Source organism: Alosa sapidissima, chromosome 8, assembly GCF_018492685.1.
Source record: "Alosa sapidissima isolate fAloSap1 chromosome 8, fAloSap1.pri, whole genome shotgun sequence".
Classification (NCBI taxonomy): domain Eukaryota; kingdom Metazoa; phylum Chordata; class Actinopteri; order Clupeiformes; family Clupeidae; genus Alosa; species Alosa sapidissima.
This window is the reverse complement of record NC_055964.1, coordinates 38323083-38342740: the sequence shown is the minus strand read 5'-3', so window position 1 is coordinate 38342740 and position 19658 is coordinate 38323083. Positions and strand designations below refer to the sequence as shown.

At 41.2% G+C, this 19658-nt stretch overlaps 3 protein-coding genes across 4 annotated transcripts in view; 1 reads left to right on the top strand and 2 right to left on the bottom strand.

The window, feature by feature from the left end:
• Nucleotides 1–19658, top strand: part of LOC121716106 (chemokine-like receptor 1) — a 965204-nt gene that overhangs the window by 489854 nt on the left and 455692 nt on the right. The window lies entirely within an intron of this gene.
• On the bottom strand, nt 8520–11495 carry LOC121716107 (H-2 class II histocompatibility antigen, E-S beta chain-like). 2 transcript variants are annotated; one of them, XM_042102306.1, is made up of 6 exons: nt 11384–11495; nt 10828–11109; nt 10131–10415; nt 9710–9823; nt 9371–9397; nt 8520–9260 (listed from the first exon to the last, which is right to left on the bottom strand). In XM_042102306.1, the coding sequence occupies exons 1-5, from the start codon at nt 11442–11444 to the stop codon at nt 9372–9374; spliced, it is 768 nt and encodes a 255-aa protein (XP_041958240.1). In that variant the 5' UTR covers nt 11445–11495; the 3' UTR covers nt 8520–9260; nt 9371. The 2 variants fall into 2 exon arrangements, with proteins under 2 accessions (XP_041958240.1, XP_041958239.1); XM_042102305.1 differs by having other exon boundaries at nt 10828–11112; nt 11384–11462.
• Nucleotides 14411–17377, bottom strand: LOC121716109 (H-2 class II histocompatibility antigen, A-U alpha chain-like). The gene is made up of 5 exons (XM_042102310.1): nt 17219–17377; nt 16030–16278; nt 15303–15587; nt 14738–14867; nt 14411–14565 (listed from the first exon to the last, which is right to left on the bottom strand). The coding sequence occupies exons 1-4, from the start codon at nt 17280–17282 to the stop codon at nt 14743–14745; spliced, it is 723 nt and encodes a 240-aa protein (XP_041958244.1). The 5' UTR covers nt 17283–17377; the 3' UTR covers nt 14411–14565; nt 14738–14742.

Genomic DNA, 19658 nt, shown 5'->3' with positions numbered 1-19658 from the left:
CATGACCGGCGACGCAACAGCGATTTATGGCAGGCGACCGTCAAAACTGAATAGAATCTATTGAAGTGAATGGGGAAACACAGAATCTATTGAAGTGAATGGGGAAACAAGCCGTTGCATCGCTCTAATCAGCCCCTTTCTGTTTTTCAGGGTGATTTTGATACGTCATCAACAGCTGGTCAGGGTATCTCCACTGAACCGATGGGCGTGTAATGTGTGTAATAAAGTGATTAACAGAATTCCACCGTCGTGTTCAACTGTCACATCGCCGGCCGTGTGAAAACCTTTAATTTGATGTTGTGTGTGTCTGTTGAATTCCACAGACAATCTACACATTTCTACTTTGTCTTTCCCACTTAGCAAAGCCTCTAATGTTTGAACGATTCTAACAGATTGAAATTAATTCTACTATGCGGTGCCCCTTATTAAAATCCAATTTACTGAATATCACTAAATGCAGTTCAGCAAAGCAATGTTACAGTGAGCATCAGCTCAAGACTGCCCCCTAGTGAAGACACAGAGTGATACACATGGCACATGTGACAACAGGACGGAACACACACCCAGATAGAGGTGCTGGACCAGACGATATGTGGAATGAAGAGAAAGCTGCTGCAAACTGGACTGCAAATACATAATGAATAGAGGCCTTACTGGGCTGTAGTACATAATGAATAGATGCCTTACTGGGCTGTAGTACATAATGAATAGATGCCTTACTGGGCTGTAGTACATAATAAATAGATGCCTTACTGGGCTGTAAATACATCATTAAAAAATGTGCAGCTACTCTCTGTTTATGTAACACATGAATTCAATGTTTTAGGAATAGTTTGATGGATTTTTATTTTATTTGGGTTTGAGGATGTTGATCAAGGCAATGAGGAGCAGGATAGCTGTGGAGGACTCTCCTGTTGCTGTATCAGCAGATGAGAAGGGCCTCAGTGTGCCACTGACGTGACTGGCTAGGCTCATACATTGGTGGAGGAGCTTAATCGTAGCCAGCTAGTTGAGCACTGTGATTCTATGCTTTTGTGAGAAAACATGCCATTTATGAAAGCAGGAATTTCCCTGGCAGACCTTTACAAAATATGACCGCTGTGTAAATAATCATAAATAATAACAACACCAAACACACCAGTGTGTGTGTGATCATGGTAGTTCTCAAACTACTGTCTCAGCTAAGGCACTAAGCTGACAGTGCGTGGAGACAGTAGTTCTCAAACTACCATGATTTTTTGTATGACAACTAATGACATAAGCAACATTTTTTTAAACAAGGACTGTTCACCCCACTCCCCTCCGGGAGGTGTTACATCCCAGTGACAACCAACCAACTAAGCCCTCCACCACTATACTTTGTATATCACATTGCACTTTTCTGCTTTTTTGCACTTTGGTTAGACCTGAACATGTGGCATTCTATTCAGCCTGATTATGTCATTCTTTAAGCTACATAGCCTGTCTCTAGTTTTCCTCAACTTGACTAATTAAAAAGCGATAATAAGATATTTGACCGGCATATCATCAAAATATCCGGAAAACGAAACCTCTGCCGGTCACTTTGACCGGCACCATTTTTTTCTAGCGGAAACTCTGCCGCACAGCACTTGTTAATTTATCTCCATGTCGTACTCCCTCCCCTACTCTTGCAACTCATGCTCTGTGTATGTAAGTGAATGTGTGCATATGTGTGTCTTTTGTGTGCTTTTCATGTGTGTGTGTGTGTCTGAGTGTGTGTGCGCCTCAACATCTCCAGGAGATTTGTTTCAGATGGGCCTACAGATGTCTAGGTGGCTCTGATGCTTCAGATGGGCCTACAGATGTCTAGGTGGCTCTGATGTTTCAGATGGGCCTACAGATGTCTAGGTGCTCTGACGCTTCAGATGGGCCTACAGATGTCTAGGTGCTCTGACGCTTCAGATGGGCCTACAGATGTCTAGGTGCTCTGACGCTTCAGATGGGCTTACAGATGTCTTGGGTCCTGGTGGCTCTGACGCCTTCATCCTGCACTGGACGGATGGCATGTTGATGAGTGAGTCCGTATAAACCCTCATAGGGAACTTGGCTCTTACCAGGACAACCTGTGGACAACCTGCCATGTCACCTATGGACTATACCACATTAGTGATTAGATACAGAGGTCACTAGTTCACATTCAGAAACATGTTCGGGGAGCAGTAAGGGGTTAGGTGCCTTGCTCAAGGGCACTTCAGCCGTGCCTACTGTTCGGGGTTCAAACCGGCAACCCTCCGGTTTCAAGTCCGAAGCGCTAACCAGTAGGCCACGGCTGCCCCCATATTGAACAATATTCTTATTTTACTGCCACAAATGGGTCCCATTTGTAAATATGCATTTGTCATTATACAGCACAATTCATAGCAATATTTTATGGATCACCTGTCTATGGGTCAGGGACCCAAAACACAACTTGTAAAATGATTTAGAAGATGACTATGAAAGTCTGTTTATTTGGATGTTGAAGCACAAAACAATGAAAATCTCAATCTGCATAATTTGCTTAAACCAATTTTGAAACATCTATGATGTAAGTTTACAAAGCCCTGCAAATGTCTATAGTTCAGACTGGCCTTCCATTTCCCATATAAGAATCAACAGAGTAAATTCCCTTAGACATTCATCAGAAATCATGGTAAAGAAAAACATATTTATAGAGTGGTTTGATTACATCTACCTCTGGCTTTGGTCCTGTAGTAGATGAAGCCTGCAGCAGTGACGATGAGGCCCAACACCAGACCTGCTGCCCCGATGGCAATCTTGTTCCTCTGGCTCAGGCATGGAGGAGTCTGGGAAGATATCACGTCACGCATGAGGCATGAGGTCAGATAACCATACACACATTTATCATCTGGGTCTGAACCCAACTGCAGCAGATATGAGCCTCAACTGCAGTGCACATGTGTTTAATTAAAACTACATCAGATACAGCGTGAGCTCTGAACCAGGCGAGAGCCAGTGTTCTCACCCCAGACCAACTCCTGTGTGCAATGCCAGGGCTAACGCTACATGTAGCCCATACATCATCACATGTGTAATTAACTACAGCAGATACAGCGTGAGAATACAAGTGAGGTAGTTAACCAGTGTTCTCACCCCAGACCAACTCCTTGGGCTCCTTCAGGCTGGCGTGCTCCACCATACAGGAGATCTTCTCCTTGGGCTCCTTCAGGCTGGCGTGCTCCACCATACAGGAGATCTTCTCCTTGGGCTCCTTCAGGCTGGCGTGCTCCACCATACAGGAGATCTTCTCCTTGGGCTCCTTCAGGCTGGCGTGCTCCACCATACAGGAGATCTTCTCCTTGGGCTCCTTCAGGCTGGCGTGCTCCACCATACAGGAGATCTTCTCCTTGGGCTCCTTCAGGCTGGCGTGCTCCACCATACAGGAGATCTTCTGTAATTGCATTAGCTGCTCTGCTGGCCTTCCCATTTGGCGGAATGTATACAACACACACAAATATGTTGGTAAAGTATGGTTACAAAAAACATCACAATGAGCTTGAATCATAAACATTAATAAAATATTCATTAATATTGATTTAATGTTGATTCCATAGGCTTTTTAAAGGAACATCAGCATTTTAAGTTCACACTGTAGGGCAGTGGCGTGCACAGACATTTTGGGGGGCAGGTGCTCAGGAGGGGGGGGGGGGGGGGGGGGCACTTTTAGCGCACGTGGAACACTTAATTATAAAACAAAATTACACGCATATGTTGAATGAAATTTGACTTGTGCTGCAATTAGTAAATCAATATACAATTAAGACAATAAAGAGACCAAAATGTGTTAATTTATGTTGCCTAACAAAACCTATACAACAGAAAACGTTTGTGTTAACACATAGATTTGCAATTGCAAACTCTACCGAAATTATTTGTAGCCTATGTGGTCGTCCTCACGTTATCTGTCATTGACTTGGGCTACAGCGTAAAACTTTATCAGGTGACCAGTCGGCTAAAAATGCTTAGCTGTTTGATGCTGTATGAGACATTTTACTGCACAACAAAATGATTACACGTTGGGCTTAGAGGGCAAACTGCACGATTTTACTTGATCTGTAAGACAATAAAGAGACCAAACAGTACGAGAAGGAGTTATAGTGGGCTACTGACTGTTGTCATTACATGAATGCAGATGGGCATTTTTCACAGGTAATGGGGAACTTCCCGTTTCTTCTGTCACAAATGAATGTGTTAATACATGTTGCCTAACAAAACATATACAACAGAAAACGTTCTTCTTAACACATAAATTTGCAAAATCTACCGAAATTATTTGTATGTGGTCGTCACGTTATCTGTCATTGATTTGGACTACAGCGTAAAACTTTATCTAGCTTCATCTAACTAGTTTATCAGGTGACCAGTCGGCAAAAATGCTTGTTTGGTGCTGAATGAGACATTTTACTGCACAACAAAATTATTACATGTTGGGCTTAGAGGGCAAACTGTAAGATTTTGCTTGATCTGTATGTTACCTGGCTGATGGGGCACGGGAGAAGCAGCCTGTCAGCGACCATGCCTGCTATCTGAAGACGCTTACTGAACTGCTATGGTGCTGCGCATCTGGCGTAAAGGAAGAGAGCTAGGCTGGTCGGGTGTGCGGAGGTGGCTCATTTCGGGGCATTGTTTCAGTCGTTTTTAATGGCTCAGGTTTTCAAAAGATCATTTCAAAACCGACCTCAGTAAAATCTTAATAATATTAATAGTAAAAAAAAAAAAAAAAAAGAAAGTTTCAAAAGGGCCTTTTCGTTGATAAAGGGCAAACTTCCTAGTGCTTTAGCACCACCTAGTGTCTATGTATGCACGCCTATGCTGTAGGGACAACAACAACCTTTCGCTTCATCTCTAACTTTATGTGAATGTTAAAGGTTGTATCAGCGATTGCAGCGTAACATCACTTCTGCTCTCGGAGCCTAGGCTGCCTACAGAGACGCGTTTTTTTTGATGGCCTGCTTATGGGGCAGGCAGCTAGTGGATCGTTAGGAAAGATTAGTTGAATGTGATCATTTATGTTTGGGTCTTTTTTGGGCCTGAAATCGCTGATACAACCTTTAATGTGAACAGGGCAGTGTTCAGTGTGATACACACAGATTAGTCCTCTGCATTAAGCCCACCTTTTCATCTGCACTTTGTAAAGACAATACATCTCTCTAGAAGGATCTTTTTATATAACTTGATATCACATCAGTGAGTCTCACTGTTTGGCATCACTCCCCACAGTAAAGAGCTCCTCGTCAGCTCTCAGCAGCTGCAAAGCTTCTCATATTGGCATTTGGCTCGTGCTTGTGACGCGTCACGCTACAAACACTGTTTAGCGCCAGGTCAGCAGAAAAATGGAAGATAATTCACCATTATGTTTGGTAGGATACTTCCCTGTCCCTCTGACATTATGTTTGGTAGGATACTACCCTCTCCCTCTGACATATGTAATGGTGTTTCGTGCCAAGAGTGTATCTGGTTTCCCTTTTTTAAACCACTAACCTTTATAGTTCTGACAATTAAAAGATACTGTATGCATCTGTTAGGACCATTCAAGACAACATAGAGGTTGAAAATGTTCAGAACCTGGAAGTGTTTGCATCTGTTGAATAGAATAACCAGGTGTCAATGTGTGGTCCAGTTTGATTGTGGAGGTTTAAAAAGTCCTCAAAGTTTATTGATGGATATTAAGCTCATACTTGTTAGAGAAGAAGAAGAATCTTTATTTTATCATTAATCACACATCAAAATCAGGCTGATGACTAGACTTGACCTGATATGAACCAAAGCAGACTGGGAACTTGACACAGGCTGTGTGCCAAATGTGACCACAAACACAGAGCTGGAACTACCAGACTGAAAGTCCCTTCTATTCTTTTCTCCTTCTCATGAGCAACCAATGACATAACTCAGATGTCATGACATACTGTGTTCCCAAGGAAGGCCTTGATTTCCATCACATGCTTGCGATGAAAAATAATGTTCTTGCTTGTTACAATTAAAATACAGTAAACATTTGTGGACATTTATTTTACTGCAGTACTACTGAGTATTGTAAAGTGAAGTCATTTTGGGATTATGTACAACATACTGTATATGATATTCACTCAAGGGGCTGAACATCAGTAGCAGTGGCCCAGAGCAGAGTAGAGGTCATCTGCCTTAAATGAATCCACAGCAGTGTTGTCCAGGCGTAGAGTATCAGAGCCACAGGCTACTGCACATGTGCTGTATCCACCCAGCACATATTCATTCAGCTTTTACAGTCAATCACTGTACAGGCAGGAGGGTTTCACTGTATGGTTACTGTCTGAAATACAAAAAACACATTACAATGTGCTTGAATCATAAATTAATAAAATTTTTGTATAAATGTATAAATATTGATTTCATGTTGATTCCACAGGCTTTGGACCATGTGCGCGCGTGTGTTTGTGTGTACAGTATGTGTGTACGTATGGGTTAGAGCAGGGGTGTCAGACATAAGGCCCGGGGGCCAGATCAGGCCCGCCAGCAGGTTTCATACGGCCCCCCAGATGTTTTGGGTAGGAAGGGGAAATTAGAAAGAAAAGATATTCACATGCAGACGTCTTCAACAATTTGTAATAAATAATTTCTGTGATAAATTGATTAAACCTAGAACTACAAACCATGAACCTAGAACTACAAACCATGAAGGAAGAGGAGAAGAAATGGAAATGACCATGACGGCCCCCACAAGGTCTCATTCCAACAAATCCGGCCCACTGGCTAATATGAGTTTGACACCCCTGGGTTAGAGTGATGGAGAGATAATGTGTGTGTGTTTGTGTATAAGCAAATGTAAAGCAGATGCTGTCCTGTCTCAGGGGGCAAGAGCAACTTCAGTGGACCTCAACATCTCCAGGAGATTTGTTTCAGATGGGCCTACAGATGTCTAGGTGCTCTGACGCTTCAGATGGGCCTACAGATGTCTAGGTGGCTCTGACGCTTCAGATGGACCTACAGATGTCTAGGTGGCTCTGACGCTTCAGATGGGCCTACAGATGTCTTGGGTCCTGGTGGCTCTGACGCCTTCATCCTGCACTGGACGGATGGCATGTTGATGAGTGAGTCCGTATAAACCCTCATAGGGAACTTGGCTCTTACCAGGACAACCTGTGGACAACCTGCCATGTCACCTATGGACTATACCACATTAGTGATTAGATACAGAGGGACAACCTGCCATGTCACCTATGGACTATACCACATTAGTGATTAGATACAGAGGTCACTAGTTCACGTTCAGAAACATGTTTCTAATAAAAACTTTGACTTCAACTTTACATCCCTGCTGAAAAAAACAGCCTGACCAGCTAAAGGTGGTTTGCTGGTTGACCAGCTTGTTTGACCACCCTATGATGGTTGACCAGCTAGACCAGCAAAACTCTTGCGAAAACATACCTTCAGCTGGTTTACCCACCTAACAATGGTAATTCAGCTGGTTTTGCTTGTCGTACCACCTCAAGCTGGACATTTTAGCTGGTGTTGCTGGTCTACACTGCTGGTTTAACTGGCCGTGCCAGCTTATGTTGGTCAAACCAGCATGACCATCTTGCACCAACAATGTCAAGCTTGGCAGGCTGGTCACCAGCATGACCATCTTGGACCAGCTGTATCCCACAAGACAAGCTGGTCACACCAGCATGACCAGCTTCCTCAGATGGTCACACCAGCATATCCAGCATGTGGCCCAACCAGCTACACCAGCAAAGACCAGCAAGAGCTGGAAGAAAACCAGCAAAGACCAGCTAAAACCAGCTACCAGCATAAGCTGGTTTCTAGCTGTTTTTTTCAGCAGGTACAGTATTTCAAGATGATGGAGTTCATGCTGAACTGATTTCAAATATGTATTTGAGTTGTTAGGGATGACTTTTTTTTTTAATTTCCCCACAGGGATCAATAAAGTATCTATCTATCCATCTATCTACTTGTATGTCATGCTTAGAATAGCCCAGTAGGGCTACTTAACAATAGCCTCATTAGCCACTTAACAATAGCATCATTAGCCACTTAACAATAGTCTCATTAGCCCACTGTGAGCCTCATTAGCCACTTAACAATAGTCTCATTAGCCCACTGTGAGAATAATGACCCATATTCAACAATAATCTTATTTTACTGCCATAAATGGGTCCCATTTGTAAATATGCATTTTTCATTATGCAGCACAATTCATAGCAATATTCTATGGACCACCTGTCTATGGGTCAGGGACCCCCAGACCACCCTTTCAGAACAACTGATCTACACATCTATTTGTGTGGACAAACAACCTCCAGTAAGACCACCATCGAACAAAGTGTTGGACCTTACCCCAACTGTCACACTGCTTTCTTTTAGGGCATTTTAAAAAGCAATAGTATTACAACAATTACACTTGGTTTAAAAATGGTAACTTGTTCCTCTCAAAAAGTACATGGGTCAGAGATTGTATATAATTTAGATACATTTGAAGAAAATACATCAAAGCACAACTTGTAAAATGATTTAAAAGATGATGATGAAAGTCTGTTTATTTGGATGTTGAAGCACAAAACAATGAAAATCTCAATCTGCATAATTAGTTTAAACCAATTTAGAAACATCTATGATGTAAGTTTACAAAAATGAATAAGAGGCCTTATGGTATTTCTGTTGAAGCCAGCCCTACAACACTCTATAGTTCAGACTGGCCTTCACCTTTCCATGCAAGAAACAACAGAATAACTTCCCTTAGACATTCATCAGAAATCATGGTAAAGAAAAACATATTTATAGAGTGGTTTGATTACATCTAGCTGGAAAAAATATCTTTACAGAAGAGAAAACAACTTATGAACAACAATTCAGAATATAACTGCAGGCCCTAATATTGTCCTGCAGAGGGCGCCAAAGGCTCACTAATGAAACTGGACAGAATCTACAAACACTCCAGTCAAACAGTGTGGAGGAGAAATACCTTTATATAAATCTCTATGATCTCAGTTACCATCAGTGTTTCCATACAGGACTTAAACGTGGTAGAAAATAAATATTAAAGCGCTCTATTATCTTCCTCTCAAAAAAGTATATTGGACAGGGATACATGTAATTTAGATATCTATTATAGGTTTGGAGAAAAGACAGCAAAAAACAGCCAGCAATCTTGATGACAAAGACAAAGAACAACTATCCCTGATATCGATGGTTGATTTCTTGACAGGTGCCTTGAATGATTATCAGTTCAGTGTACTGTGACAGAACTGTAACAATATAACATATGGATAAAATAGTTATTAAGCATGTGCATAAAAATAATTCATCCCATGCAGCTACAAAAACTACTATATAAAAGTGTATTTGAATGTGTCATGTGCTGCATACTTACTCTAGCCACTAGGTACCAAGATCCGCCCTGTTAGGAAATAAAAAGTTAAAATGAAACCATCATACAAAAACACTTTGGTGATATAAAAAAGATCAATGACATAGTTCAGTTCACCAGCACTGCTTGTTCCCAATTAAGAACTTGCACACTCGTCTGTATGTCATTAATGTCTAAGGTCGTGCTGTGTCATATGTTAGCGCATAATCCTGAGTGCTGGATGTTTGCTGGTTTGTTGTGAAGCAACCTTGGGTGTCCTGAAAGGCGTTTTTAAATAAAATGTAGTATTATTATTATAATATCCTGAGTGCTGGATGTTTGCTGGTCTTGCTCATAACAGACCTCTGGCTTTGGTCCTGTAGTAGATGAAGCCTGCAGCAGTGACGATGAGGCCCAACACCAGACCTGCTGCCCCGATGGCAATCTTGTTCCTCTCTGGCTCAGGCATGGAGGAGTCTGGGAAGATATCACGTCATGCATGAGGCATGAGGTCAGATAACCATACACACATTTATCATCTGGGTCTGAACCCAACTGCAGCAGATATGAGCCTCAACTGCAGTGCACATGTGTTTAATTAAAACTACATCAGATACAGCATTAGCTCTGAACCAGGCGAGAGCCAGTGTTCTCACCCCAGACCAACTCCTGTGTGCAATGCCAGGGCTAACGCTACATGTAGCCCATACATCATCACATCTGTAATTAACTACAGCAGATACAGCGTGAGAATACAAGTGAGGTAGTTAACCAGTGTTCTCACCCCAGACCAACTCCTTGGGCTCCTTCAGGCTGGCGTGCTCCACTGAACAGGAGATCTTCTCTCCAGCTTTGGGGGTGAACGCCAGGTGGGAGTGCATCTGGTAGTACCAGTCTCCATCCGCCAGCTCCTCCGTGGATATCACATCACCGGTGGTCACCTCCTGGTCATCTCTGTACCATTTCACACGGATCATCTTCGGGTAGAAGTTGTACGCGCTGCACATCAGCATGGCAGGATGACCACCACTTGGAGGCCTCCCCATACTCAGCATCACCTCTGGCTCAACTGCAGAACAGAGTTATTCAGCTTATAGATTATCATTATGCACACACAGAAAAGTCCATTCACTGGTGTGTTATAGTCAAGTGACTTTTCCAAATGATTTAATAAGGAATACAAACAATAATGATAATCTTAAAGTCTTGTGCTGATTAAAGTACACAGTATATGCCCACACATCAAATAATATTATAGGCTACACGTCCACCAACATTTCAGTGCATTAATGTTTTCTGAAGTCCTCAAATTGATTACTATTGATTAGGCTGCTTTATGTGAATAATTGTTCAACAAGTTGACCCTGACCACAAACTATGACTGCTGAGTGAGGAAATGTGTAGATATGTTCATCCCTGTCTGACAGTCATGATAAATGTAGAGTGATTTAATTTCCTAAATGTCCATCACTCATACTCACCAGTCTTTGACAGTATGTTGTTAGTAAAAACCGGAATATTGTTCTTGCAGACTCTGTCCTTCTCCCCCCGCCACTTTGCCATCACCGCTGGATCTTTGTTTAATCTCTCTGCATTCTTCACCCCATGTGCCGTGTATCCCACAAACTCCCCCACAGTGCTGTTGAACCGTATGTATGGATCCTTGTTAAACCAGGAGGTGCAAATTAACTCCACATCACTCAAATGATTTGGGTTGAAATGGCACGTCGCAGTATTATACTCGTAATATCCATTAAAGGCACCTACCGAAAGAAAATAAAAAGCATTATTATTTGTACTCATTCTTTACGTAAACTAACCTGCATGTGTTGTCTACACCTACAGCACTGAATCAAATGTCACTATCTTACAATGGCAACATACTATATTTCTATTTTTTTACATGGGTGAAATAATGCTTTAATGTACCAGGGTTGTATGAGTAAAAATAACTGATTGTTCAGTCAAATATCCACTCTTGCCATACACTCACATAGCACATAAATGTGCACAGAAAGTAAACAGTATCAAACTTACCCACTCCCAAAAGAGTAGAGGCAAAGATGACCCCAGATACATAATATTGTAGAGAGGACATTCTGTTGCAGTCTGCATAGCTATGAGGAAGATACAATAAGAAATACAGAGTATTGAGAGTTGTACATCTGCAAATGAACCAATAGGGGTTTAGAGGATGGAGCTTGTCATGTGTTACTATGCAGACTTTGATTCGAATGAGTTGACAACTCGTCATGCCAATAGTGAGGCGCAAACAAAAATGTGGTAGCCAAAGGCCTCTGTAATCATCTCCTGTGGAATAATCTCCCTACTGGAAAAAAGAATCCTTTTTATTTTTATCTGGAAAAAATAATCCAGTTTATTTACAGTATATAGCGCATTTCATACATTGAATGGAGGTCATTCAATGTGCTTTACATAAACAAAAGCAAACAGGAATAGCTGATAAAAGCATAGAAGGGCAATAGTCAAAGAACAGTTTATCCATAAAACACAGGTAATAGTACATAAAAGCATAAAAGGGCAGTAATTTTGTAAGTGTTTAAAAAGTAATAATTAAAACATAAAAAACAACACAGAATTATGATTATACTAGTCAAGCACCCAGTGCACAGCAGCACTCTATGGAGATTCTTGAAGTAGTCCCAAACTGTGCGCACAGCCGCGCACACATCATAGCTGTCAACATTGAGCTTTGAAAATAAGGGAGATTTCCCGGGTTTCTCACGCAGAATACGGGAAAATGTCAACATTTGCCCCCCAACGTTGCAGTATTAGTCCGTTTCGCAATTGCAAGGTTGTGCATTGGTCAGCTCAACAATACAACAAAGTAGCCTACTTTATTTACTCCTAACAACAGCCTATATTAATTTGGTCAACTTTATACAACCCTAACAAGGCTAAAGTTCTGTAATCGATGCCCCTGTGCGCTGTCATTCTCTCTCCTGCGCAAACAAAATGTGTGCGTTCCAAGTAGCCTAGTGCGTAATTCTTCTTCATAAAGTTGAACAAATGCATTTGGTTATTTTAAAGAATAAGAAGCCTGTCATGCAGTTTATGTGCTACAGTGCAGAGTTGGGAAGTTATGGTAGGCCAACTTGGAGTGAATATACAAACAGGGGGAATTCTTTCTCTATTCGTAGCTGAGTAGCCTGGTAGGCCGATACACACAGTGCGTGCGGCCGTACACTATGCAGGCGCCACTGAATGGTGCTCTCACAACAACCACGCCGTCATCTTAAATAGTCTCACTGTCGCCTTCTCGCAAGCAAAACGATGCTTTGAAAACATCTGTTTCGCTGGAAGGGCGAAGGGGGTAGTAACAGGACAACAGTAGCCTACAGAGACTGACAAGTCCGATGGTAGAGCTAATGTTATGAGATTGTTAAAATACGGGATATTTTACGGGAAAATATTAAAATGGGAAGACTGCGGGAAAAAAGTTAAAATACGTGAGAAACCCGGAAAAAACGGGAGGGTTGACAGCTATGGCACACATATATTTATTTCCTTTCAGGGCCAAAATGGCCGACCACATGGCTCGATAGTCGGTACTCTGTCAATGCCCAATCTGTCTATTCTGTTAGAATGACAGCACAACTACTTCACAGAATCCCCCTTTGCCCAAGCTGGTCATTTTAGCTGGTGTTGCTGGTCTATAGTGCTGGTTTAACTGGCCATGCCAGCTTATGTTGGTCATTCTAGCAAACCAGCATGACCAGCTTGATAGGCTGGTCACCAGCATGACCATCTTGCACCAGCTGAATCCCGCAAGACAGGCTGGTCACACCAGCATGACCAGCTTCCTCAGATGGTCACGCCAGCATATCCAGCTGGTGGCCCAACCAGCTACACCAGCAAAGACCAGCTAAAATCAGCTAAAACCAGCTACCAGCATAAGCTGGTTTCTAGCTGTTTTTTTCAGCAGGGAGTGTATTGAACAAATCAACAACTGGATGTTCAAAAAACAATCTCTGGTAGTGTGACATCACACTCTCTCTGCCACTCATTGTCTGTAGCTGATCAAAATGACATAAGCCTAAAGCTTTGGCTATATGTTTAGTCTATTGAATAACTTAATGATATAGAAGACAATCCATTTTGCAGAAAGATGCATCATCATATGAGATTTGCAACGATGTGACTCAAAAACAGTCTTTGGTAGCGTAAGTGACATGTCGCTCTGTCTGTGTGGCGTCTGAAACGTTGATCCATTTGTGAGCATTTCGCTCCTTTCAGTTTGGGAGCTTGCAGTCGGAATTTGTTTCTAAGTCTCCAGTGCAAAGTAGCCTGGGCTTTTCAAAATGTGAGTTTATTGCACATCATTTTTTCGTAGTTTTAAATAGCCACTGCATAAGTTGTAGTGGCTATTTACTTCACAAGTTGTGAAGTATTCGTAATCACTGAGTTTAACACTGGGAGGTAAACTAGCCTACATTCAGCTGACCCGTATTTGTGTAATCTGGAACGGTTGGACATTCCCACTAGCAAAAGATGAGACATCATCTGCAAAAGTTACAACATAAAACAAATACATTTTTTATGAAACAATAATTATTTGCTTGACCATGTTCTGTCTTTTTGGCACTGGAGTAGCCCATTGACTCAAATGTGACGTGATCAGGTAAGAGGTTTGGAACAAAACGGCAATGCTGCTTTGCGATTGTTGGACTTTTATTTTGACAAGTTGTCATCGTTCTGTCTTCCACATTCATGAAAGATTTGGTATGAATGTTCATGTCTCATGAAAACAGTCATGAATGCTTTATGTGCAGTTTATGACAGCTGCTATGAATGTGTTATGAACTCACCCATCAAGTGAAATGTTACCGAAAAGATAACCAATGTTTATATAAAGTCAGAACTTATAATTCATATGATGAATGTGATGCATTATCTGTTCATAATGTTCCTCGGGATTTGAATGAAATTGCCAGACTAAATGACAGGACACATATTTAATCATACAGGCAGGGGACAATTATGATATTAAGTTTATTTACTACATGCTATGAGTTACTGTATGTCACATAACTACAAAACTAATTTAACAGACAGAAAAAATCCAGTACAAAAAAAAGATTTGTGAAATATATCAATTTACAGATGTGATGCTGTGACCCTTTACTGCTTCAGGTGATTTTCCAGAGTGAATATCTGTTCTTTTAGAATAATGACATTTGCCAAGCCAGAACCAAACTGTTTATGTCAGAAACTTTTTAATCTGGAAAATCTATGTGTCTAATAGGAACAATTGACAACCACAACAGAGTACAGATTCAGTTGCAATGGTTTCCCTTGACGAGGAAGGAATTGTGCTTTAACTACATTTCATTGATTTGACAGGAATGAATAGAAAGTGACAGTTGACTGCAGTTTCAGTTGCACTGGTTTCCCTTGACGAGGAAGAATGTTCCGGTAGCCACTCCCAGCAGCCCCAGAGTCAGACCCACTCCACAGAACACTGCTGGACCAAGACTGGGCTCAGCAGGCACCTCCACATCTGAGGAGGACACACACACACACACACATGTGCACACACACACACGCGCGCACACACACATACACACATACATGCGCGACACACACACACACACACACACACACACACACACACACACACACACACACGCGTACATACACACACACACATAAACATGCCCACACGTACACACACACACGCACACATGCGCACGCACGTACACACACACATACACACACACACACACATACGCACGCACATACACACACCACACACATACACACGCACGCACGTACACAGACGCACACACACACACACATGCACACACACACACACACGCACACATACATGGTTAGAAAATAGGTCTAAAACAGATAATCCTGTTTTCTGTTTAAGGTAAATGATTTAAACTTGTTTTCTTCTCCTGTGCTAAAGCAATATAATGAGAGACTTTACCGAACTCTCTGGTCATGGGCTGGTCCAGTGCCGAGTGCTCCACAGTGCAGGTGTACATGTCCCCGTCCTGAGGGGTGAACTGCAGGGTGGAGATCATGGTGTAGGTGCCATCTTTAAGATTGACCCGCAGCTGACTGGTGCTCACTCCCTGAGTCATCATCTTGTTGTTCTTGGTCCAGGTCACATTGAGCCGGGGAGGGTAGAATGCAGTGATGTAGCAGATGAGAGAGTTCTCAGTTCCCACCTTCACTTTAGATTTGGGGTAGATGGAGCTCATGGGGGGGGCTGGGGGGGGGGGGGCATACAAGAGTTAAATGTGGGGAAGACACAACATGTAGGGCGCTTCTAACCCTTTTTATATACTCATATATATATATATATATATATATATATATATATATATATATATATATATATATAGCACTCAGCTATAGTGAGAGAGAGGAGGTTATATTTCCCTCTGCCATTATCGCACTCAACAGACTGATGTAAAGACCCACCATCGCCCCTGTCTCTTATATGTGTTGTGTTGTGTTATAGGCTGTGCAATGGCTTGTTCTTCTTTTGCACTAGGATATCTATGCTATATGCTGCATGTTATATGAGGTGTTGTGTCTACCTTTCGTTTCAGCAATGGAACATGTACTGATGTGTGAACATGAATTTCCCTTATTGTTATTATGTGGCTGATGCAAAATTATAAATCAGTGATGTTATTTCAACTCACCCTCTGCCACTGCTGGGTTTTTGTTTGCTTGTATGCTTACTGCCAAGTTCGCCCTGCAGATTTGTATCTGTCCAATTGAACTCTCATATGCGCCCTCCACATATTTAAATGGATCAGCAAACTTAGGCAGTGTCATCACTAACTTTTCAGCCTTCCAGTCTGAGTGAGCCATCTCTTCCCCATCCAGTCCATACATGAACTCTCCATCTGTGTCTGTGCATCCAATCAGATTAACATCCACAGCTACATCTGGGAAATGCAACAGATTTTACATGTTACAAATTCTGAATCTGCCTTGAAAATTATTCTACCTTGTGTCTTTTATTTTGTCTTTTTAATTATTCTTTATTTTTAAATGATTTTACTTTGTGTGTTTTATTTTTTCTCTTTAGACTTGACTAACAGAACAGTGAGGGCAACATCCTTCAGTGCAATGTGTAGGACACAACAGACATATGACCTCTTCATGTATCTAAAAACGAAACCTTCATTTTTTACAATTCACTTTTTGTTTCATATGACATCATGACTTCACTGTCTTCATCACTTTAACTTCTAATGAAGAGCTCACACAGACTTATAGACGGTATAGTGTCTCAGTACTTTACTTAATGCAATTCTTTTGGTGGAGACCAAATATGCCTTTATGATTGATTTCAGCATCCAGTAGCATTCATTTCAATATTAAACTTTAAGACATGTCCTTTAACTTTCTGAGCAATATCCACAAGTACAACTGAGAAATGCAACAGAACAGTGAGGGCAACATCCTTCAGTGCAATGTGTAGGACAAAGGCAATTCACACAACAGAAATATGACCTGCTCTTGTATCTAAAAAAACAACAGTTTTGTTTCATATGACATCATGACCCTATTGTCTTCATTACTACCATTTAACTTCTAATGAAGAAATCACACAGACGTCTCTCTGTCTATAGTGTCTAGGGAGAGTATTTTACTTGATGCAATTATTTTGCCGTTATGTTTGATTTTAGCATCCAGTGGTGATTTAACAAATCATTCATTTCAATATTAAAATTTTCATTTAACCTTAAATTTAATTTAACCTTTTGAAATTCCTCTGAGCCTCCTGCTCTGTATGTATTAATGTTCAGCAGCGTCAGTGTGTAAGAACTCAGTCTACTACCACTAAGCTTCTGTATGTAGAAACACATACAGTTTACTCACCCGTCGCCTCTGTGTAGATAATCCCAGCAAGGATGAAAAATATCCCTGTTAGAGTCATCTTCATAAGAACTGCTGGGGACTCAGTGTTGGACAGAATGAGAGCAAAGGGTAAAACAAACTCTCTCAGACTACAGACAAACTCAACTGAGACACGCTCAGCCAACAGCCAATCAGATTAATAGGGTCATCTGTCTCTAGGCGAACACTGCTGTCAAATGTCAGCACAGGGTTCCCATTAAGTCTTCATAGAGACAATGTATGTCAATCTATGTCCTCTGACAAACAATGAATATCTATTCACTACAGTTTGTGTATAGAGATATGCATCGATATACATGTATATCTATTCACTATAGTTATTCACTATTCATAGTTTCTATAAACTGTGTTGATGATACCATACAATATTTACAAGACAAAAGCAAAACAAACATGTATTGTTTCTATACACCCACATTTCCAAAAATCTGAATTGATTCTAATAAAACAGAGAGACAGACAACATAACAAGAATATATTGCATGATCCCCAGACAGCAGCTTTGGAAACTTGCAGCCATTTACACATGTGCTCAATATCGAGATCTTTAATGAAACTTAAAGCGGCCCGTGGGCCAAAATGGCAAACAAGAGATATCGCACTCAGGAAGACTCCCATAAAGTAGACAAGATCAGACAACACGCGAAACAAAGGAAGCAGGCTTTATACACCCTGAATAGGTGCACACAATGACAATTAAACAATTAGGGAGTGAAGTGAGTTAGTTGAAGTGAAAGCAAAGACCCCAACTAGCAGTCCGGGAACCTGGAGTGCTGAGAACTGACAATTATTTACAGTATTATATTATATATGTTTATTTATTATATTATAACTATTATTAGTTATGTATTCAGTGGTTACTTCAAGCAAAGAGACTTGAAACACTGGACCAGCATACATATGAGAAGTATGTGCTCTCCTTCAGGCAGCAGCAGGAACACTTGCTGTATATGTACCGTAGTTGCCCTGTACTTGTGTACGATGACTTTGGGTATACAGACTGTATTTCTAAAAACAAATTATTTGACTTTGACTTAAAAAAAGTGTTTTTGTTCAAAATATTAATTTCTAAATGAGGTACTTGATTTTCTCAGAGTATCTTTTCTGCCCTTCAAGGTTAGATTTTCCTCATTGTTGTTGTGTTGATTTATTCTTCGTCAATAAAGATTCTTTTATTCCTCTTTTTACTCAACTTTGCCAGTACATGTGGAGGGCACTGCAAGCAACACAAGTCCACAATCTTATTATGAGCAGACATATCCAGGATTTTGCCTCATATACAATATATTAGATGCAAAGCTAAACTATTGGACAAAAGCAGACAGGCGACTTGACCTGACATGAACCAAATTATGAACTGATCATAATCAGCAGGTCTGTGGCAGGCCGACCTCCCTCTGTTTTGGACAGGCCCAGACACCAGAGCACAGATAAGGCTGGTAAAAGTACCCACTACTCCTTACAACCTCTTCACAATGCTGTAGTGACATTACAAAAATAATCTCTATGTGAGGATCATCAAACATATGAAGCATTTCACAGATATTAGCTTATAGAGGTGTAGGTTATGAAGGGGTCTGAAAAGGTGCAGTCGGATGTGAAGCCGATGTAATTGTGTGTAGAGTGCATGTTTTAATGTGTTCATGTAGCCCATACGTTTCCATCCCAGCATCCTATGTGTTATGCGTTTGTGTAACAAACAACGTAAGGCTCTTAGTAAAGTGTTTATGACCTATTGGTGTTGTGTTGTGGCAATGTTGTAAGAATGCGAAATTGATATAACAGGCTTTTGCGCAATAGGCGGAAAAAGCAGATAAACAACAATGTAGCGGAGCTCATATCCTGCAGTACGAGATGGAAACGAATATCCTGCAGTACGAGATGGAAACGAATATCCTGCAGTACGAGATGGAAACGAATATCCTGCAGTACGAGATGGAAACGAATATCCTGCAGTACGAGATGGAAACGAATATCCTGCAGTACGAGATGGAAACGAATATCCTGCAGTACGAGATGGAAACGAATATCCTGCAGTACGAGATGGAAACGAATATCCTGCAGTACGAGATGGAAACGAATATCCTGCAGTACGAGATGGAAACGAATATCCTGCAGTACGAGATGGAAACGAATATCCTACAGTACGAGATGGAAACGAAAGGGAAAAGGTGTTTTAGATGCCCATTTAAATTGTAGCTTATATCCTACAGTACGAGATGGAAACGAAAGGGAAAAGGTGTTTTAGATGCCCATTTAAATTGTAGCTTATATCCTACAGTACGAGATGGAAACGAAAGGGAAAAGGTGTTTTAGATGCCCATTTAAATTGTAGCTTATATCCTGCAGTACGAGATGGAAACGAAAGGGAAAAGGTGTTTTAGATGCCCATTTAAATTGT

What these genes read in the sequence shown, in the direction of transcription:
- LOC121716107 (XM_042102305.1), bottom strand. Translation starts at nt 11,444, where the DNA reads ATGTCCTCTCTACAATATTATGTATCTGGGGTCATCTTTGCCTCTACT. An exon ending in GCCCAAGGAGTTGGTCTGGG is followed by an intron (nt 9,824 to 10,130) that starts GTGAGAACACTG and finishes ATATCTTCCCAG; the next exon opens with ACTCCTCCATGCCTGAGCCA. An exon ending in CTACAGGACCAAAGCCAGAG is followed by an intron (nt 9,398 to 9,709) that starts GTCTGTTATGAG and finishes ATTTCCTAACAG; the next exon opens with GGCGGATCTTGGTACCTAGT.
- LOC121716109 (XM_042102310.1), bottom strand. Translation starts at nt 17,282, where the DNA reads ATGAAGATGACTCTAACAGGGATATTTTTCATCCTTGCTGGGATTATC. An exon ending in TATCTACACAGAGGCGACGG is followed by an intron (nt 16,279 to 17,218) that starts GTGAGTAAACTG and finishes TGCATTTCCCAG; the next exon opens with ATGTAGCTGTGGATGTTAAT. An exon ending in GCCCATGACCAGAGAGTTCG is followed by an intron (nt 14,868 to 15,302) that starts GTAAAGTCTCTC and finishes TGTCCTCCTCAG; the next exon opens with ATGTGGAGGTGCCTGCTGAG.